Here is a 19,519-nt window from a genome sequence, read left to right as displayed (position 1 = left end):
ATCCCAAAGTTGTGTGCTTCCCTTTGACAAACTGTCAAAACCCTCAGAATGCCAGAAGAATGGAACTAAGAATAATAAGAATGATGCACACTTAAATATTTTTAAGATGGTAAATTCTATACAGTTAAGTTTTATCACAATAAAAATCATGACATTTCAGCATGGAGAGATAGCTTAGTGGGTAAAATGCTTGCTGTATAAGCCGAGTTCCCCCAGAATCCATGTAGAAATTTGAGTGTGGTGGCATGCATCTATACATTTAGCACTGAGGTGAACATGGTGACAGTCAGATTCTTGAGGCTCACTGGCCAGAGTCTAGCAGAAAGTTGAGCCCCCAGGTTCAGTGAGAGACCATGACTCAAAAAGAAAACCAGAGACATGATTTTGGAAGACACCTTGACATCAGCCTCTAGGCTCCACACACAAGCATGGGCAAGAACACCCGAGTGTACATACTTGCAAACATGTGCATACTTGCAAACATAGCACATGTACAAAACAAAATATTATGATACCTCCACAAATTTGCAATACAGTTATGTTTTCTTTTTCTCAAGACTGGGTTTCTCTATGTAGTGTTGGCTGTCCTGGAACTCACAGAGAACTCACCTGTCTCTGCCTCCTGAGTGCTAGAATTAAAGGCATGGGCCACCACCATCTGGCTACATGTGTCTTTAATGTAACGGATGAGCTCAGTATTTTTTATTTTTGTTTTTGTTTGGTTTTTTTTTTTTTTCAGGAGCAATCCAAGTGAAAGGTGTGCATCAGGAATTCCTAAATTTCACAGAGGTTCTTCGTGGTGGGGCTGAGGGTTTGCTGGTGCTACTCCGCGCAGTTGGGGCCCTCTGAATCTGGTATCTTTCACAAACATTCAAACACACCCCAAACTCAGATGCTTATTGCACGGAGAGCCTTTAGAAACCCAGGCCAACATCTCTCCCTTTCTGATGCCGGCTTGTCTGTTTTAAGTGGAGTGGGAGTAATAGAGAGCAACTGGCTCTAAAAATGGGGTAACCACTTTTAACTAGCAAAGATTTGGGAAAGAGAAATCAACCTATGATTTAAAGGTTTTTACTGGTTGGGGTCCAAAAGATGTCAAAATTTCCACCTGCTAAGAAGGTAGTAGATAAAAGCAAGAAGCCATAATTTTGATAACTATGGAAAGCAGTTCTGGAAGAGTTGTTTAGAAAATGTAGACTTTTCATTGCCGAAACCCTCTGAACCCTTTCCGTCTCCTCTTTCTTCCTGTGTCCAGGTCACACTCACTGAAATCTGATGGGGAGGAAAACCCAGAATTGCCAGAGGAATTTCTGTTCATGTAGGCATCATGCAACCGCAAGTCCTTAGGGGAAAGCAGCTCTTGGCAGACATTCCAGGACCACGTGTATGTAGAGAAGGTGTTGTAAAAGGACTCATTGTTGGTTTCGATCCCAATCAAATCCCCTCGGATCTTTTTCCAGAGACTCAGCATTTCTTTTCGGTGTTCAAGGGCAATTCCTAAATTATAGGTATCTGTGGCTCTCTTTACCTGCATCAAGAGGGCAGATATTAACTTAGTGTAGTTACCTTAACTACTACCTTTGACTTATAAACCATAATTATTGGTGGCTTGAGAGATACACATATGAAAATCACTGAGACAACATATGGGGTCGCATGGGACTATGAGATAGGAGTTGGTAGAAATCAAAATGTGTCACTTGAAAGCTGGGTATAGTGGTGCACACCTTTAATCCCAGCACTCAGGAGGCAGAGACAGGTGTGTCTCTGTGAGTTTGAGGCCAGCCCCATTTACATAGTGACTTCCAGGAGAGAAGTGCAGGGCTAAGTTAGGATGTGTAGGTACCAGATTTAGCCTAAGACAGGGAGAAGATGCTGAGCTGAGCAAATCCTTAAGGTTGAGGTATCAAGGGGTGGCGGGAAGAATTCCAGGAAGAAGAGGCCACATAAACAAGTGCTTGAAGACAATAAACGCCCTGGACTTGGCAGGAGAGTTGGAGCATCTTGGTGTTGCTGGGGTGTTGGGGTGAAAGTGAATACAGTGACAGGGAAGTCACTCTGAAGGTTAGTGGGCTCAGTGCAGTGGAGGAGAGCCCTTCATAGAAAGCATGCTGTGGGGGCTGTTTTCTGAGGGAAGTGAGCTAAATCCCTCAGTTGTGTAGAGTAGAAAACTCTGTCATTCTTGGAGGGGAAGTCTCCGTAGCCCAGGCTGGCCTTGACTTTCTTTATGCAGCACAGGCTGCTCTTCAACTTGTAATCTTCTTCTACCATCTCTGGGGTGCTACTTGGAAGTGTTTACTGCACCCATCCTTCCCAGCCCCTAGAACTGGGTATTAAACCGGGGGCTCTGTCCATGCCACTGAGTGATACCTTCAGCTCAACACTTACCTTCAAGGAGGACAATGTCATGTTTGGATCTTCATGTTAGATCATTAGTAGCTATGTGGGAAATGGTTGCGGGTGGGGAAAGCTGCAGCACTAAGGATACCAGATTAGAGGCTGTTGTCCAGGCAAATCTTATGGAAGGACTCGACTCAGGCAGAGAGAACAGGGATAGAGTGAAGGGAAAAGCATCCCAGGATGAGTTGGACTAGATTTAGTGACTGGTGGAGGTAAGGAGTGAGGGGAGGCAACATTGAGGGTGCCCCCTGGCCTTCTAGCTTCAGTGACTGAGTAAATGGTGTATCTACAACCGAGATACAGCATCCTGGGGAGAGCAGATTGGTGTAGGAGATGAGTGAGCATGGGACATGTTGAACGTGATGTGTTATGAGACCTAGCATATGGGGGGAAGTTTATTAGATGGTGAATGAGGTAAGGCAGATTAGTTATTAGTATATAGGTGGGTACTGCTAAACAATTGCTAAACAAAGACAGTAGGTTAAATAGTCCACATGCTCACCCTAGCTTCCTTCACTGGACACAGAGAACCCTGAGTTACAAGGAGGCTAAACTAATGATCTTTTCAAGCCCCTTAGACTTTGGAGCAGCTGATGCTGGTGCTGGAGGTCTCTGGCCACAAGCAGCCTCCATTTACTTTCGTGTTTATGTGTTAATAGTGAGACAGGAGTAGTCAGCTACCCATGGCTTTGTGTTCTGAAGTTCCATACAACCCAGAGCATTGCTATTGCCCCCTTCTCTGTGACTTTACCCTCACCCCAAACTTTCTTAGAGCAGGAACCGTGCTTTTCTCTCCGTGGTGTCTCCTAATGTCAGAACTCATGGATACACATTTACAAGTGAGTGTGAGTAGGTACTGTGAGAAGAAAACTGGGAGTAGGCGTTAAGATAAAAAAAAAAAAAAAAAAAAAAAAAAAAAAAAGGCAAAAGATACCTAAGGAATATATAAAAGCCGAGGCTGACCCCTGGCACACATATAGTCTCTCTCTCTCTCTCTCTCTCTCTCTCTCTCTCTCTCTCTCTCTCTCTCTCTCTCTCTCTCACACACACACACACAGTAAGGCATGGGCAGAGAGGCTCCAGAATGCAAACTTCCACTTGGCTGTAGCCTAACATCTTAGCAACAGAGAAGGTCAGGGTGTATTTACACCATGCCACCCTCCTTCTGCATTTGATGCTAACAGTATGCTCTCGACGCTTCTACCCCCTTGGTCTTCACAAATCATACATTCAGTGCTTGCATTCTGTGTCTTTTCCTTTCCTCTCACCTGAGTCCCTCAAGTAATGCTATCTTCCCAGAGTTCTGGGAGTGACACAGCTTGTCTTGTCTCACTATAAAATGGAGAATTTTGTTTGTTTTTGGAGGCAGAGTCTTCCCAGCAGAAAATACCTTTGACAGTGCAGTCTGGGAAGGTGTTTGACAGTGAATACTCACATGCTGTTTGATAGCCGCTGCATCAGATACTGTCCAATGCTGCTTCTTCTTGAATAGGTGATCAATGGCTAAGATGTCATCTGAATAGCCTGAGGCAGACTTGATAGGTTTTACAGCTGCGGCCTTTATGCACATAAAAAAATTCAGTAAAATATTTTAGTTTCAGTTATAACAAAGATATAATTATACATATGTATAACATGCTATAGTGAAACCTTTTTGTATGTTACTTTAGACATTAATTATAAAAAGACATAGTGTGTGTGTGTGTGTGTGTGTGTGTGTGTGTGTGTGTGAGATTAGTATGAAGTTGGGCATAACGGTACATACTTGTAATGCCAGTCCTTGGGAGACTATAGCAAGAAAATTGATATGAGTTCCATGCCAGCCTGGGCTACAATGTGACTGTGTTTTACAAAAACAGAACCAGTTTCTTCTTTTTTTGTTTTTTTTTTTTTTTTTTCTTTTTGTTTTGTCTCTTGAAACAGGGTTTCTCTGTATAACCGGTCTGGCTGTCCTGGAACTCACTCTATAGGCCAGGCTGGCCTTGAACTCACAGAGATCCATCTGCCTCTGTCTCCTGAGAGCTGGGACTAAAGGGGTGCACCGCCACTACCTGGTCAGAATTTTTTTTTTCTTTTCCCAAGACATGGTTTCTGTGTAGCTTTGTAGACCAGATTGGCCTCGAACTCACAGAGATCCACCTGCCTCTGCCTCCCCAGTGGTGGGAGTAAAGGCGTGTGCCACCAATGCCCAGCTGGAGTTGGGTTCTTACAAATGGAAGTATTTAAATTCTCTTGTATGACAGATGAAATCTCACCTGTGCTTTCCAATCTCTTTTATGGAAAAAATAGTCCTCAAAGAAACTCAGAGGCTCCTTTCTCCTTAGCATCTCTAACTTCTGTATGTCTTTGAATGGTTTTCCCATCACCACCCCGTCCACATCAGGGAACAATGGAAAGACAGGTATTTTTGAGTACGGGCTACCTGTAGGGAGATCACACCCTAAAAAGATAAAAACAAAAGTGGCATTATCAATGATGTTTAAAGTTCCTGTAATGGCAAGCATGCAGAGCCTAGCATGCTTTTGTCTGCTCTCCTGTGGCCCTGGCTTCTCTGCCTCAGCCTCATGTTCCCGCCTCACACCCATCTGCAGACTTCACTCTGGGGTTTGAGGGCTCAGTGAGGGGGTCCTCTGCTTCTAAATGCAATCTGTGTGACAGAGAGTAGTGACTCGAAGAGTGTCGCTCGGGGCTCTGCACTGGGCCTCTGGGGTTTATTTCTGACCAGTTAGTTACAGGGACACCAGTCTTAACAATGGAGAGGGAAAATGGCTCTTACGCTTGAGTGCATTGAGAAATTTATATAAATCCCTTTCTTTCATTATTGAGATCCTGGCGGAATTGGCAAAGGCGGCGGTGCTTGATCGCGGAGGAGTGCATATGTCTGCTTTAAAGCCCCTTTTCCCATACGGGCTGTACAGAGTTTCTGAGTAGCTCTCCTGGAATTTTTTTCGGAAATAGCTTAAAGAGAAAATACAGGTAATTTAGAAATGGAATAAAGAATTGTTAGGACAAAAAGAACATCAAACTGCAAGTTATAGATGTTGACTGATGTTTATTTAAAATCTATTTAAAACTTATTGGCATATGTTAATCACACATAATAACAGGTTTCGTCATGGCATTTCCATACATGTATTTTTACTATATTCACTCCATTACTGTCTCCTGTTCCTCTCTGGCTCCCCTTTCTCTTTCCACTTTAGTCCCTTCTGTCTTTCTTCTTTTACATTCTCTCTCCCTCTCCCTCCCCACTCCTTCCCTTTCTCCCCATATTCCTTTGTATTCTAATTTTCTCCCTCTCCTCTCCTCCCTCCCCTCAGCCTTATCCCCTCTCTTTCTTTCTGGCTTGAAGACTCAATGTGTGTTTCTAGGGTTGATTACAGGGTCCTGGTGAAGGCTTATTTGCAAGAGCTTGGGCTCCTTACTCCTGGTGATGCCCCTGAAGAAGATGCCAAATACTGCAGTACTTTGCATTGGGTTTTAAAATGCATTTTTTCCTTTTTTGAGACAGGGTCTCACTTTGTATCCTAGGTTGGCATTGTACTCAGGGTGTCCTTTCTGCTTCAGAGTGTGGGGGGGGTCACAGCATGAGCCACCACGCCTGCCTAGAAAGCTATGCTTATTTGTAGCATTTGAATGTTTTCTATGTTCTAGGATCAAACCCAGACCATTGTGCATGCTAGGGAAGCAGTCTACCACTCAGCTACACACTATCCCTATTTCCTCTTTTTAGGTCTTTTTAAGAAAGCTTGTGACCAGTTTTTCCAGTATGGGGAACTGAACTCAGGACCTTGCACATGCCAGCCAAGAACTCTAGACACTGAGCTGCAGCCTCAGCTATTATTTCCTCTTGTTAAACTGATTCCTTTATCGTTTACATAAGGACCATCTTAGTCTCTTTTTATAGTTTTTGACATTGTTAAAATTTATTAATCTTTTTGCTGTATGAGACAGGGTTTCTTTGTGTAACAGCTCTGACTGTACTGGAATTCACTTTGTAGACTAAGCTCACCCCACTCACAGAGATCCTACCTACCACCACCACCGCTGGATACGTTAATGAATGTGTGTGTATGCATGTATGTGTACGCATGTACGCATGTACATTGATGTATGCTAGTGCAACATTTTGAACAAATCATCCCATTTTCTCTTGGTTTGTAAGATTTCTGGAGAGAAGTCTGCTGGTATTGTAATAGGGATTTCTTTATTTTTTTTCTTTTTAAGATTAATTTATTATATATACCGTGTTCTGCATGCATGTATGCCTGCAGGCCAGAAGAGGGCACCAGATTTCATTACAAATGATTGGGAGCCACCATGTGGTTGCTGGGAATTGAACCCAGGACCTCTGGAACACGAGCTAGTTTCCTTAACCAGTGAGCCATCTCTCCAGCCCCTAAGGATTTCTTTATATGATTTGATGCTGGTATTATTTTTTTTCCTTTAGATTTTCATTTGTCTTACACTTTTTTGATTTTTTTTTTTAAATTTTGGGTCTTACTGTGTAGTTCTGGAACTTGATATATAGACCAGGCTTGTTCTGAATTCACAGAAATCTACCTACCTCTGTCTCCCATGTGCTGGGTTAAAGGCATATGCTACCATGCCTGGTTATCTTGTATTCTGATGCCCTGGAGATACTTTTTTTCCCCACTGTTATCTGGAAAGGGTCTTAACGACTTCCTAGATCTTGGGTCTCTATTTCCCAGGATTTGGAAATTTTTCAGAAGTTAAAGAACAACCTCATAAGACAGCCAAATAAACGACCACACAACCCACTTTCAATAAAAACAGCAGTGTTATTGAAAGTGCCCTGTCCACTTAGGAGTGAGAGGCAATGCAGGACAGGAGCACAGGTCACTGGGCTAACACAGCACTCCACTCTTGGGCAAGCATTTGATCTGCTTTCTGGACTTTTTGTGCACTCTTTAGGTAAGGACTCTATTAAATAATAACACACCCTTTTTATTCTGTTTATTCCACAGTGTAAGAAATAACACTGATTTGCAGTGTAACATGTTGGGGTGTTGGCTGCTACACCTGTATTGCTCTGTGCCATCCCATAATTGCCCTGTAAGGCAGGTGGTGGGGTTCCCACTTGCACTTTGTAGGTGAGGAAACAAAGACGGAGAAGAAAAGGCTAGCTTGTGTTGGGTTAGGGATGGCTAAAGGTTTTTTGTTTGTTTGTTTTTGATGTCTTATGCCCATGTGGGGCCTCAGCATAGTGTGGTCTCCCCCTTATGAGTTCAGAACCAGGCGAGAGTGCTGTGGCATTTGTAGCCTTTTGCCCCCCTCCCCCTGGCTTTCTTTTGTTTTGGATTGGACTCTGTGATGTAGGATGCTGGTGACACATCCTCAGTAAGCTGCCTTTACCTGTTCTGATGCTACTCACCTTACCAGCTCTATTATATCCTTTCTGTGCAGGGCTGAAGTCTCTACAAGTTTTGATAGGATTTCGAATAATAAGATCCCTGGGTTGTTAGCTAAATCCAAACACAGTTTCCTTTCTGGAACTATAGGGTAAATAAAAAAAGAGAAATTTCAAAATGTCTTCTGAGAAAACCATCTATTAAAAACTTACTGAGAATTTATAACAATATTAAATCAGGGACTAGAAATATGGTAAAACATTAAAAATGTTCTATTTGGGGAAACATCATTTTGATTACTGAGTAGATACATAATCATAGTCCAATGGCATCTTAAATACATTAGTACTTTTAATATCTGCATGCATAATATGTTAAAGATGATTGTCTTGTTCTTCTCTGAAAGGAAATTAATAAATATCTCTAGTTTGCAGAGAAACTCTCATTTGACACGGTGTTTGCTACCACCAATTTTTCTTTACCTTGGGGACAGTCTGAACCTAAGAATGGGTATGTTTTCAAAGCTACTTGTGGGGTTTGGAATCTGGAATCCTAGAGCATGTGATATGAGTAGTGGTTGGATTTTCCAAGGCAGACTGTCAAGTTCAGAAACAGAGCATGAGAGGTTGATGGAAGCTTCTGATTTGCACAGACTAATGGCCATAGGGGAGAGTGAGCTTTCCAACCCCCCCCCCCAGCCTCCCATTGAGGGATGAAGCTTCATTAGGGTGTGGAAACCATAAGTTACCCAAGCTCTAGAAAAAGAAGTAGAGCATGTGCTTCGTGAAGTACTCACACACTATGAAGGGAAAAGGAGGGGTTGGAGAGATGGCTCAGTGGTTAAGAGCAATGACTACCTTTCTAAAGGACTTGGGTGTAACTTGAAGTTTTTGCTCTTTTGGCTTTTTGGACTCGTGTGTGTGTGTGTGTGTGTGTGTGTGTGTGTGTGTGTGTGTGTATCACCCAGCTCCCAAGTAAATTACACATGGAGGCTTATTCTTTGTTATGCATGCCTTGCTTTAGCTTGGCTTGTTTCTAGCCAGCTTTTCTTAAATGAACCTGGCTGTCTCTTGCCTCTGGGCTTTTCCCTTTTCTTACTTCTGTATATCTTACTTTCACTCTTTACTCCTTGGCTGGCCAGGTGGCCCGGTGGTGGCTGGGTGACAGACTCCTGAAATCCTCCTTTTCTTCTCCTTTTTCTTTCTCCTATTAGAGTCTCTCCTGCCAGCCCCACCTACCCTTGCTCCTGCCTCACTATTGGTCAGCTGTTCAGCTCTTTATTAGACCATCAGTTGTTTTAGACAGGCACAGTAACACAGCTGAAAATAATATTCTACCACACCTGGATTTGATTCTGAGCGCCTACGTGGCTGCTAATAACCATCTGTAATTCTAGTTCCAGGTGTTCTGATACACAAACATACAAGGCAAGATACCCATACACATAAAATAAAAATAAATTAAGAGGAAAACTAAACTGTCTGCATCTGACACTTCCTTAGTGCTCTCATTAGAGACAAAAGCAGTGTCCCCTGCAGGAGGCCAGTAGCTGCTTGATGTATATAAATTGCAACTCTGATGTTATCAGTTGATATTATTTTGTAGGGAAAGTACAAAGAAAGATCACTCCTTGGACTTTCCCTTCTGGATGTGTCTCCTGACTGGAGGCCTAAGGGGTCGTGTTTTCTGTGCAGTAGGCAGGGCTGCCCAGTGACATCTACTCACCCACAGCCTTGAGGAAGAGTTTCTTATCTGTCAGAACCTCTATGAAGTCAGAGAAGTTGATCTTACCGTCCCCTGCAACAGGAATCTGAGCTCAGAACAAGCATATTCCTAAAGGCTTATATAAACGAGAGAGGAGAGAGAGAGACAGAGAGAGACAGACAGAGAGAGAGAGAGAGAGAGAGAGAGAGAGAGAGAGAGAGAGAGAGAGAGAGGAGAGAATAGCCTAGCCTAGACTGGCTTCAAACTTGGAATCCTTCTGCCTCTGCCTCCAGTTTGCTGAGATTACAAATGTCTGCTACCATGCCCCAGTTATGGGGTATTTTAATTATGTAATGTATGTTAAGTATACAGGCTATAGTTGCCTGAGCCACCTAATTCTAAAATCAGCATATTCAGGACTGGAAAGATGCTCAGGTAAACTTTGGTTTCCTTTCTCTCCTCCTTAAAGAGACTATTTTTGGTAGTACCTCCCTATGTAGCTCATGCTGATCTTGAACTTAACCTCATTTTTACATCAGTCTTCATGACTTGGTCTATAATTACACTAGTCTCTTGTAGCCAACACAAGCAATGGCAAGGTATAAGCATTCAGCAAATACTCTTAGCTACTGTTGTCCTTTGTTAGACAGGGTAATTTTCACAAGCATGTCTCTCTTGCACACCACTGCCTCTAAAATTAAAAGACAGTTGTCGAGCAGTGGCAGCACTGGGAGGCAGAGGCAGGCTGATCTCTGTGAGTTCAAGGCCAGCCTGGTCTACAGAGTGAGATTCAGGACAACCAGGACTATATAGAAAAACTCTGTCTCTGAAAAAACAAAACAAAACAAAAAAGCAAAAAACAAACAAAAACAAAACAGCAACAAAAATTCCAACAACCAAAAGCAAACAAACAAAAAAGACAGTAAGTATTATTAGAGGATGTGTGTATGTACTTGAAAGAATAAAACAATTGGGCAGACTTAGTGGAAAGAAGTGATAAGTTTAATTATCTGGTGACATTGTTTCACTGGTAGTTGGGTGAGGAGGGGCAAGAGAAAATAATAACCTGTAAACATTTTCCACACAACATATTGGGTTGGATTCCAGGCACAGGCCATTGCATTTGAGAGGTAGAGGCAGAAGCATCAGCAGTTCAAGGCCAGCCTCAGCTACATAGCAAGTTAGAGGTCATCTTGGGATATATTAAGACCCTACTTCAAAAAACCAAACCAAATACCCACAATAAGAAGCCCCAAAGATGAGAACAAACAAATTCTGTGATATGTATGTGATGGGCGATATGTTATAGAAATGGATACTTTGTTTTGGAATGGATTTTCATTTACTGATACAATTTAAGGTCAATTTTATGATATGTATATTTCTCCTCTTATTTAGGTATTGTGTTTTTATAGCTCATTTAGAAATGTAATGTATAATTTTGTACAGATTATAGATAGTTACCTATAATAGTCAAAACTTATAGTTAGTTAGGTTTTCTAGATATACAGAGATGTATTTGAGATGATATGAATTCTTCAAACCTTTCAAAGACCTACAGAATATGGCATTTAAATTGGTTTAGGGTTTTCGTGACAGTGAGACATAATTGCTTTTGGCAATACCAGAAAGGAAGATGGAAGATGGACATCGAAGAAAGGCATTATGAAGTTTGCTTTCAATATGGCAAGACTAGCCATTTGGACAAGATACTGCTGTTGTCTGGACTGTTTGACTTTATGCTGTATAAACTGGACATGCAGGACCCACAGAAAAGTGACTGCTGATTCAAGATGGACATTGCTACAGAGTTCCTGCTTCATGGAAGAGTCTGCCAGACAGTCTGCAGGACACAGAGAAAAGTGACTGACAAACTGCCAATACAAGAAGACAGTTTAAAGTTTCCTGCTTTGCTGAAGAGTCTGCCAGACACACTATGGCCTATGGGCTAAAGATGGAAGATTACAGAAGAACTTCGGTTGACTAACCAGGCAAGATGTCTCTGTCATTTCTAGAGTTTATATACTATCCTTGTGTGGTCTTTGAAGGAGTTGAAGACAGATAGTTATGGTTATAGTTTTCCTTAGTTAAGCTTAAGGATAAGTTACATATATGACTTTAGACTCACAAATATAGGATAGATGATAGAATAGTTTCTTTTAATCTTGCTAAATGTTAATGGACTAAATACTGTTAACTGTGATTCTTATTTGATAACTGTTATGTGATATATTTTGCTATGTTAAGGTTAAAACCCTTCTTTTTATTTAGACAGAAAAGAGGAGATGATGGGAGATGCCATTATGTATATATGTTTCTCATACTGGTTAATAATAAAGCACTGTTGGCCAATAGGAAAGCAAGATAGGCGGGACTAGGAGACAAGGAGGATTGGAGGAAGTAGTAAGGAGGGTCAAGATGGAGAGTCTGGAGAAGGCAGAACCACCAGCCGCCTCTCGATGGTAAGACCACGTGGAAATACATAGAAATGGGTTAATATTTAAGACAGAGCTAGCCGATAAGAAACAAGTACCCGGGCCAACAGAATTGTATCTAATACAGAGTCTCTGTGTATTATTTGGGGCTGGTGCAGTGGCAGGACAAGACTCGGCGGCGGGTGGAAAAAACCATACTCTTTACATGTATGCATTAACATACTACCAGCATTTCTCTGGCATTTAAACTTCAGTGTGTTCTCAGGAGAGAAGAGAGATTCGCATTGTTGTGGCTCAAATGGAAACTGTGGGTGGGCTTAGAGTTTTTTTAGTGTTCTGCTGTTTTTGTGAAGCTGCTTATGCCTTAAATCTCTCAGCTACTTCAAGACATCCTCTAAAGTGAGCATCATGACAAATACTTCAATTTGGGATTGAGAAGGGACAGTCACTCTTGATTTCCACACAGGAATTTTCTCAAAATTTCTTTTAGCTCATACATATACCCCATTAAAGAGAAACAGATAAAGATAAGGTAGTTCCTTGTCCATGGGGGAAATAGAAGTTACATTTCAAGACTTCCAAGCCTTAAATCCTTGGCAAGACCTGAGTGTGGTGGCTCATGCCTACAATCCCAGCCTTTGGCAGGATGATAGACAGTAAGTTTGTGTTTCTCTTTAAATATATCAATGCAGTATATATTTAAGGTTAAAAAAATCTAATATTTTTAGAAAATATCTGATAGATTAGTAATAGTAAGAGATTAGCAACAAAAATAAAAATAATTATAACAATATACTTGTGTGTGTGTGTGTGTGTGTGTGTGTGTGTGTATGTGTGTGTGTTTCTGTAGCCCTGGCTGTCCTGGGACTCACTATATAGACCATCCTGTCTTTCCTCCTGAGTGCTGGGGTTAAAGGTGTGTGCCACCATGTCCAGCCTCAACAATATACTATTATAAAAACATATTGCTGTGGTCTTTTTCTCTTAAGAGAGTTTAGACAAATATTAATATCTTTGAACCATAGTTGACTCAGTTAATTGAAACCATGGAAAGTGAGATGTAGGTCAGGGAAGATAGCCTTACTTTTGTTTAGAGGTAAATTTTTGGTGAATAAGGGATACAGGATACAGGATAGATGATAACAGATACAGTTATAGAAGTTATTTTATGAGAAAATAATAAGTCAAAATACTCACTGTCAAGATCAGCACATTTTAATTCATTATAGATGTCATACGTGTTTAGACTCATCCCCAGTTTAGCCAAGGTGGCCATCAACCCATGTGAATCAATACAGCCAGTTTTATCCTTGGTGAAGAAGTTGTAAGCATTCCGGAAGGCTGAGGAAATGGAATTACATTAGTCAGGACAGTTATTTAAGAAGAAGCACAGTCAGGAATGGTAGCTTCTGCCTATCACTCCAGCACTTGGAAGCTGTGGTGGGGAGACTGATGATCCGAGGCCCTGCTTAGGCTAAACAGCAACGTCTAGGTCAGCTCGGGCTACAGAAGTGGAGAAGGGGGAGGGGGAGAAACATATATACCAACAGGACTAGGGGACATCATATAGCCAATTGAAAATGGTGTTCTGAAAAAAAAAACATGGAGAATGAATAATAGAATTTTTTAAAAGATAGAATGCTGTCTTTTCTTGGGATTTGAACTAGAATCAAGTAGAAAGTATAGAATAAAGTAGAATTCATAGTAACTGGTGGAAAAACCAAATATAGAGCCAGGCATAGTGGTGCATACTTATAACCAATGCATTTGAGGGTAGAGAGAGAAGATTAGGTATTCAAAACCAGCCTTGATTACATAGTGAATTTGAGGCCAGATCTTGTGTATCAAGAAATCAAAGCAAAATAAAAATACACATATTATCTACTTTCCCTTTTATCACCATTACTTGACCATTCGTCTCTTTGTATTAAATATTTAATTATTTTTAATTTTCATTCTTTTTACAGTACTGGGGATTGAACCTAGGGCCTCATATGCTAGGCAACTGCTCTACCAATGACCTATATTCCCCTAGCTTCATTATTTATTGCTATCATATAGACTCATATGTGTTTATTTTATATTTTGGGTTAACATATCAAAAAGGTAGTGGAGGAGAGGAACGCATGTATGTATGTGTATGTGTGTGTGTATGTGGCGTGGGGACAGTCAGGCCTTCGGCAAGCAAAGGTGCTCCTCTTCTTTTCCCTCCTTTTTTGTGTGCATGAGTGCAGGGTATTTGTGTGTGTGTGCTGTATGGCATGTGTGGATATGCTCACCTTATCCTTTGATATAATGAATAGCAGGTTTTCCTGGACCACCAGCCCCCAAAATGACATGGAGAATTATTATTATGAATGCTCGGTCTTAGCTTAGGTTTGCTTCTAGCTAATTTATTTTTCCTTTTTCTTAATTGACAATTTTTAAATTTAAATTTGAAACAAGCTTGGTTTACATGACAATCCCAGATCCCTCACCCTCCCCTCTTTCCCATCCCCAGCAACCCCCATCCCAAACCTTCTTTCTTTAACTTAAATTAACCCATTTTATTAGTCAGTGTGCCACCTCGAGGCTTGTTTCCCTCATCTATGTACTGCCCATCCTACTTTCCTGCTTCCTTGGTGTCTATCTGTCTGCCCCGATGGGCTAGCCCCCTATCTGCTGTCTAGCCCCCCTGCTGGCTGGCTCGCTCTCCTTTTCTCTCTGTCCACGGGCCTTGCCTGTATCTCCTCTGCTTGGCTATTGGCTATACAGCTTTTTATTAGACCAATCAGGTGCAGGCAAGATGAAACAGCCATACATCTTTACATAGTTAAACAAATATTCTATTCCACAAGCTCCAGCAACAATCCTGTTTCCCCCATCTGGGTACTGGCGTGATAGTGATGCACAGCTTTTTATGTGGGTGCTGGGATCTCAACTCAGCCCCTCATGCTTGCGCTTGTGTTTGTGTGGCAGGTGCTCTCTTCCCAGCCCCCTGTAGGTTTTCTGGTGTAAATGTTGTGCCTTTTTTTGGATAGATTCTGTTTTCTCACTGGAACATTCTTCTGCATTATTCCCTGACTTACTGGTCCATCAATCAGCTTTCTCTAGAGTCTCTTCTTGGTCCCAGAAAACGAAACAGGACACTATGTTATGGTTCCATAACACTCTATACTTCTCTCATATCTGTGTCATCAATAATTTTGTAGTTTAACTGTGTATTTTCTTTGCATGTTTCCTTCCAGAGCAGGAGCATGTCTCATTGCTGTTATGCCTAGAACACTGTTGGCCTAAATATATATTTGTTGTTTGGACCAATGGCCTGTAGATAGTATATCAAATTTCATCATTATCATTTTTTTTCCTGTGTCTAAGAAATCCTGGTATTTAATTTCATTTTAATTTAATTTGGTCTTTTGAGAACAAAACTGTTTGGCTTGTCAAACACTATGTAGACCAGGCTGTCCTCAAATTTGTGATCTTTTTGCTTCTCCAGGCCTCCCTAATGCTGGGATTACAGATACATGTAATCATACCTGCCAGTCCTGGCACTTTGTGTTTATACTGTTTAATTAGCTGATTAGTATGTGACCTTGGATTTGTTGTTTATCAACCTTACAAGTTATCTGGTAAGAATATTTGACCTAGCCGGGTGGTGGTGGCACCCACCTTTGATCCTAACATTCAGGAGGCAGAGTCAGGTGAACCTCTTTAAGGCCAGCCTGGTCTACAAAGTGAGTTCCAGGACTGTTACACGGAGAAACCCTACATTGAAAAACAAACAAACAAACAAACAAACAAATAAATAAATCTTGACTAGGTCTGTTTCAATTCTTGAGTGATATCAATTTGAAAGTCACCCTCCTTCCATCTAGCATTAGATTATTTTTTATTTCCCATAGGGCTTTGGTTGGTAGGCCATGCAGGCTTTGAACTGAGTACTAGCTTTCTGAGTTATAAGTGTGCACCATCACACCTGGTTAAAAGTTTTCTCTCCCCTCCACTTACCCTCTCTTAAGCGATGGGATGATACAGATTCTCTTTGAAATCCCAAGTGTGCTTTAGAGAATGGTCAGTATGGGAGCTAGCTGGATGCAATGGCACATGCCTTCAGTTCTCACACTTGGGGGGCAGAGGTAGGACTGCTATGAGTTCTAGGCCAGCCAGGGTTACACAATGAGCAGGCCAGCTTTAGCTCTAAGACCCTGCTTCAGAAATAAATAAACCAAGAAGTTCACAGATGCATGGAGGTGGTTGTTATCAAGCCTTGTTTGTTTGTTTGTTTAAAACAGGGTTTCTCTGTGTAGCCCTGGCTGTGCTGGAACTCACTATGTAGACCAGGCTAGCCTTGAACTCACAGAGATTCACCTGCCTCTGCTTTGGAGTGCTGGGATTAATGGCTTGTGTATCCCTGCCCTGGCTGTTGATAGGTTTTAACATTTAGGATGATTTTCATTACCTTCCAGTTGTGAAGGGGTTAGCTTCCCTTCTTTGTGTTGTAAATGGCCTGGAAGAGATCCTCGGAAGTCTTTATCTCTGGGAAGAGACATGAGAAGTGTCAGATTTAATGCAAGTATGGAACCTGAGATTGTATTATCTAACTTGTTTTAGGTTTCCAGCTTTTACTAACACTATTTCTTTTTGTTTCCCTCTTTATCTCCTAACTTGACCTTCTGCAGATTCTGGTCTGCTCACACCCAGGTTACTATGTATGTGTTGTGTTTCTAAATAAAAAATAAAAATAGCTAATTTTTATATGATGCAAAAGACGTAAGCAGACAGAAATATGATGTCCTCAAAACCCCAAACAAAACAGAAGGCCAGGTGGACAAAGACTTTTGTTAATTACAAGTAAGAAATATCCACGGAGCCAGGTGGTAGTATCACATGGCTTTAATCTAGCACTCCGGAGGCAGATGCAGGAGGATTCTATGAGTTTGAGGCCACAGAGAGACCCTGTCTTGAAAACAAAACAACAACAACAAAACCCCAAACAAACAAAAACCAAACCAAACAAAGAAAAACCTCACAAAAACCTGTGGGCTGGGCGATAGTGGCACATGCCTTTAATACCCCCACTCAGGATGCAGAGCAGGTGAATCTCTGTAAATTTGAGAGTGAGTTCCTGGACAGCCAGGGCTACCTTGTCTTGGAAAAACAAAACAACCCAACCCAACCCAACCAAAACAACACCCCCCCCACACACACCCTGCAGAAAGTCCATTTGATAATATTTCAAAGGATCACAGAACTTCCTATTTGAAACAAACACAGCTCTGCCTCTCTTCTAGTGTGGGGATTCCCTTCAGCCGGTTTTAGTCGTTGCTGGACTGTTCTCAATGTCAAAGAGCTTACCATTCAAAAGGGGACAGTAGCAACAGGGGCTTGGCTGCTGTGAGGTTATTGTCCTATTTCTTTCTTTAGAAATGTCAGAGATATATTGTTTTTAGCAGTGGCAAAGCTGGAAAAACCCTCAAAGTGGGACTTAGTGTATCTTGGGCTCTCACTTTCAGCCATTCATGGCTGTTTACTGGAATTTGTTGGCAGCTGACTGAGAAAGCATTGCTATGACAGGAGAAAGAATCTCCCTTGTATGTCATGGGGCTGTGCATGGCTAATTTACTGGCCTTCCTTTGAGAGAATGGGAAGGAGAACTCTACTTTTATCTAGCCAAAAAGAACATTCATTCTTTTTTCTTTATTAGAAAAATCTGCACATAAACTGACAGAATGGTTCAGCGGAAAAGGTGCTTGCTGCCAAGCATGAGGATCTGAGTTTGATTCCTGGGACCCTCAGGGTGGAAGGGGAGAACTGACCCCTGCAGGCTGTCCTCTGACCTCCGTAGGCACACAGTGGTGCACAATGTGAGCACACATACAAAAGAAGTACAATATAGAAAACCCTTTAACTCAGATGTTCTAAGCAACTTTGCCACAGAACAAAATACTCTAATTGTCTCATCCTAGTCTCCATAATGTAATTTATAGCTACCTTATCTGAAGATAATCCCCTCATACTTTATTACCTACCTCTTGTGAAAGATGGGTGCTTTTAGGGGTTTCAGCTTCAGTGTTGATTTAATTCCTGATACTGCCATGGGACCAGAGACTCTTTCTGGGATTCAGAAGACACAAGAAATGATCAGTCTATAGATCCACTATAGATCCAGTCATTCCAGTCATTCATTCATTCTCCATCATTCACTTTGTAGTTCAGCTGGCCTAGAACTCAGTCCTTCCTACCCAAACTTTTCCAGTACTACAATTGTAGGCATGTGCCGCCATATCTGTTTATAGAATCATTTCTTTGCATTCTTTCCCAGATTTCCTGCTCAAGGCTGGAGGCTAAAAAGTCTGGGATTTCAAAGAATGGCATCATATGCAAATCCAAACTAGAATTTTATGCAAAATTGGAGGGCTGTGCGGAAAGGTCCATGTGTGCCAAGATGTATAAGCAAAATTTCATGTCATAATTCTACCTTTTAAAAAAGTCTCTTTGATCTTGTATAAAAATAAAGCTGGGGCTGGAGATGGCTCAGTGGTTAAGAGCTCTTACTGCTCTTGCAGAGCACCCACATGGCTGCTCACAACCATCTGTACAGTCCAGTCCCAAGGGATCCAGCACCCTCTTAGGGCCTTCATGGTCATCTGCATATATATATATATATATGTATATATATATATATATATATATATATACACACATACACATTAATAAAAATCATGTCTTTTTTTGTTTTGTTTTGTTTTTCTGTATAGCTTTGGAGTTTGTCCTGGAACTCACTCTGTAGACCAGGATGTCCTTGAACTCACAGAGATCTGCCTGCCTCTGCCTCCCAAGTGCTGGGATTAAAGGCATATGCCACCAACTTCTGGCAATAAAAAATCATGTCTTAAAAAAAAAACAACCAAAAAAAAAAAAAAACTAAATAAACTCTAAACAAAATAAGCCAGGCACATGAAGAGAAATATTTTCTCACTTGCATGTAGAATCCACAATAGTCAAACCCATAGGAACACAGAATGGTGGGAAGAGGGTACAGGAAGAGGTTGGTTGGGTAAGGAACACAAACCTTCAGTTATACCAGGTGAGAAGCCTGTAAAGAGACCTGATGTATAACACTACGGATAGGTAGCACCACTTTACACAGTACTCAAAATCTGCCTACGTGCCTCTGCTCCATAAAAACTATGCAAAGGTGACTGTTATGTTAGTTTGATTGCAGCAATTATTTTACAGTGTACACATACGACAAACTATCAAACTGTATACCTTAATTAAAAAAATCACATATGGTACAAAGCATGTACAAAGCATAGATAGGAAAAATTAAAAGATAACATTTATTCCAAAACATTTCATGTGACAATTGCCAAAAAAGAAAGTGTTAAATCATTTTGCTTATTTGTTTCAGTCTTATAATACCCACCACGTAGTAAGTAAATTTTCTGAGGCTTTCCTTCTGGGACTCACATCCTTGTCCACTGCTTTCCCATAAAAGCAGAGTGAGTAGCCTCTTTCACAGACTGTTTGATGCTACACTCTCCTCGTCCTCCCTTCCTCCTGCATAGTCTAAGAAATGGCCTGCAGATCAGGGGCTGGGAGGCAATCATCCTCTCTGGGTTT

General features: G+C 41.4%; 1 protein-coding gene across 1 annotated transcript; it reads right to left on the bottom strand.

The window, feature by feature from the left end:
* Positions 1-1,013: 1,013 nt before the first annotated feature.
* On the bottom strand, positions 1,014-18,002 carry Efcab3 (EF-hand calcium binding domain 3). The gene is made up of 9 exons (XM_051178979.1): positions 17,923-18,002; positions 16,353-16,429; positions 13,109-13,252; positions 9,498-9,569; positions 7,796-7,916; positions 5,177-5,358; positions 4,656-4,840; positions 3,836-3,958; positions 1,014-1,528 (listed from the first exon to the last, which is right to left on the bottom strand). Exons 1-9 carry the CDS (start codon positions 17,988-17,990, stop codon positions 1,202-1,204), a joined length of 1,299 nt encoding a protein of 432 aa, XP_051034936.1. The 5' UTR covers positions 17,991-18,002; the 3' UTR covers positions 1,014-1,201.
* Positions 18,003-19,519: the final 1,517 nt, after the last annotated feature.

The sequence above is a fragment of the Phodopus roborovskii genome, unplaced genomic scaffold (assembly GCF_943737965.1).
Source record: "Phodopus roborovskii unplaced genomic scaffold, PHOROB, whole genome shotgun sequence".
Classification (NCBI taxonomy): Eukaryota; Metazoa; Chordata; class Mammalia; order Rodentia; family Cricetidae; genus Phodopus; species Phodopus roborovskii.
This window is presented reverse-complemented; position numbering and strand designations above follow the sequence as displayed.

Excerpts from the sequence above, each read along its gene's own strand:
- Efcab3 (XM_051178979.1), bottom strand. The coding sequence starts at position 17,990 with ATGGCAGTATCAGGAATTAAATCAACACTGAAGCTGAAACCCCTAAAA. Across the intron at positions 7,917-9,497 it reads ACTCTTCCTCAAGGCTGTGG|TTCCAGAAAGGAAACTGTGT; the intron begins GTGAGTAGATGT and ends TTTACCCTATAG. Across the intron at positions 1,529-3,835 it reads CAGCGGCTATCAAACAGCAT|GTAAAGAGAGCCACAGATAC; the intron begins GTGAGTATTCAC and ends CTCTTGATGCAG.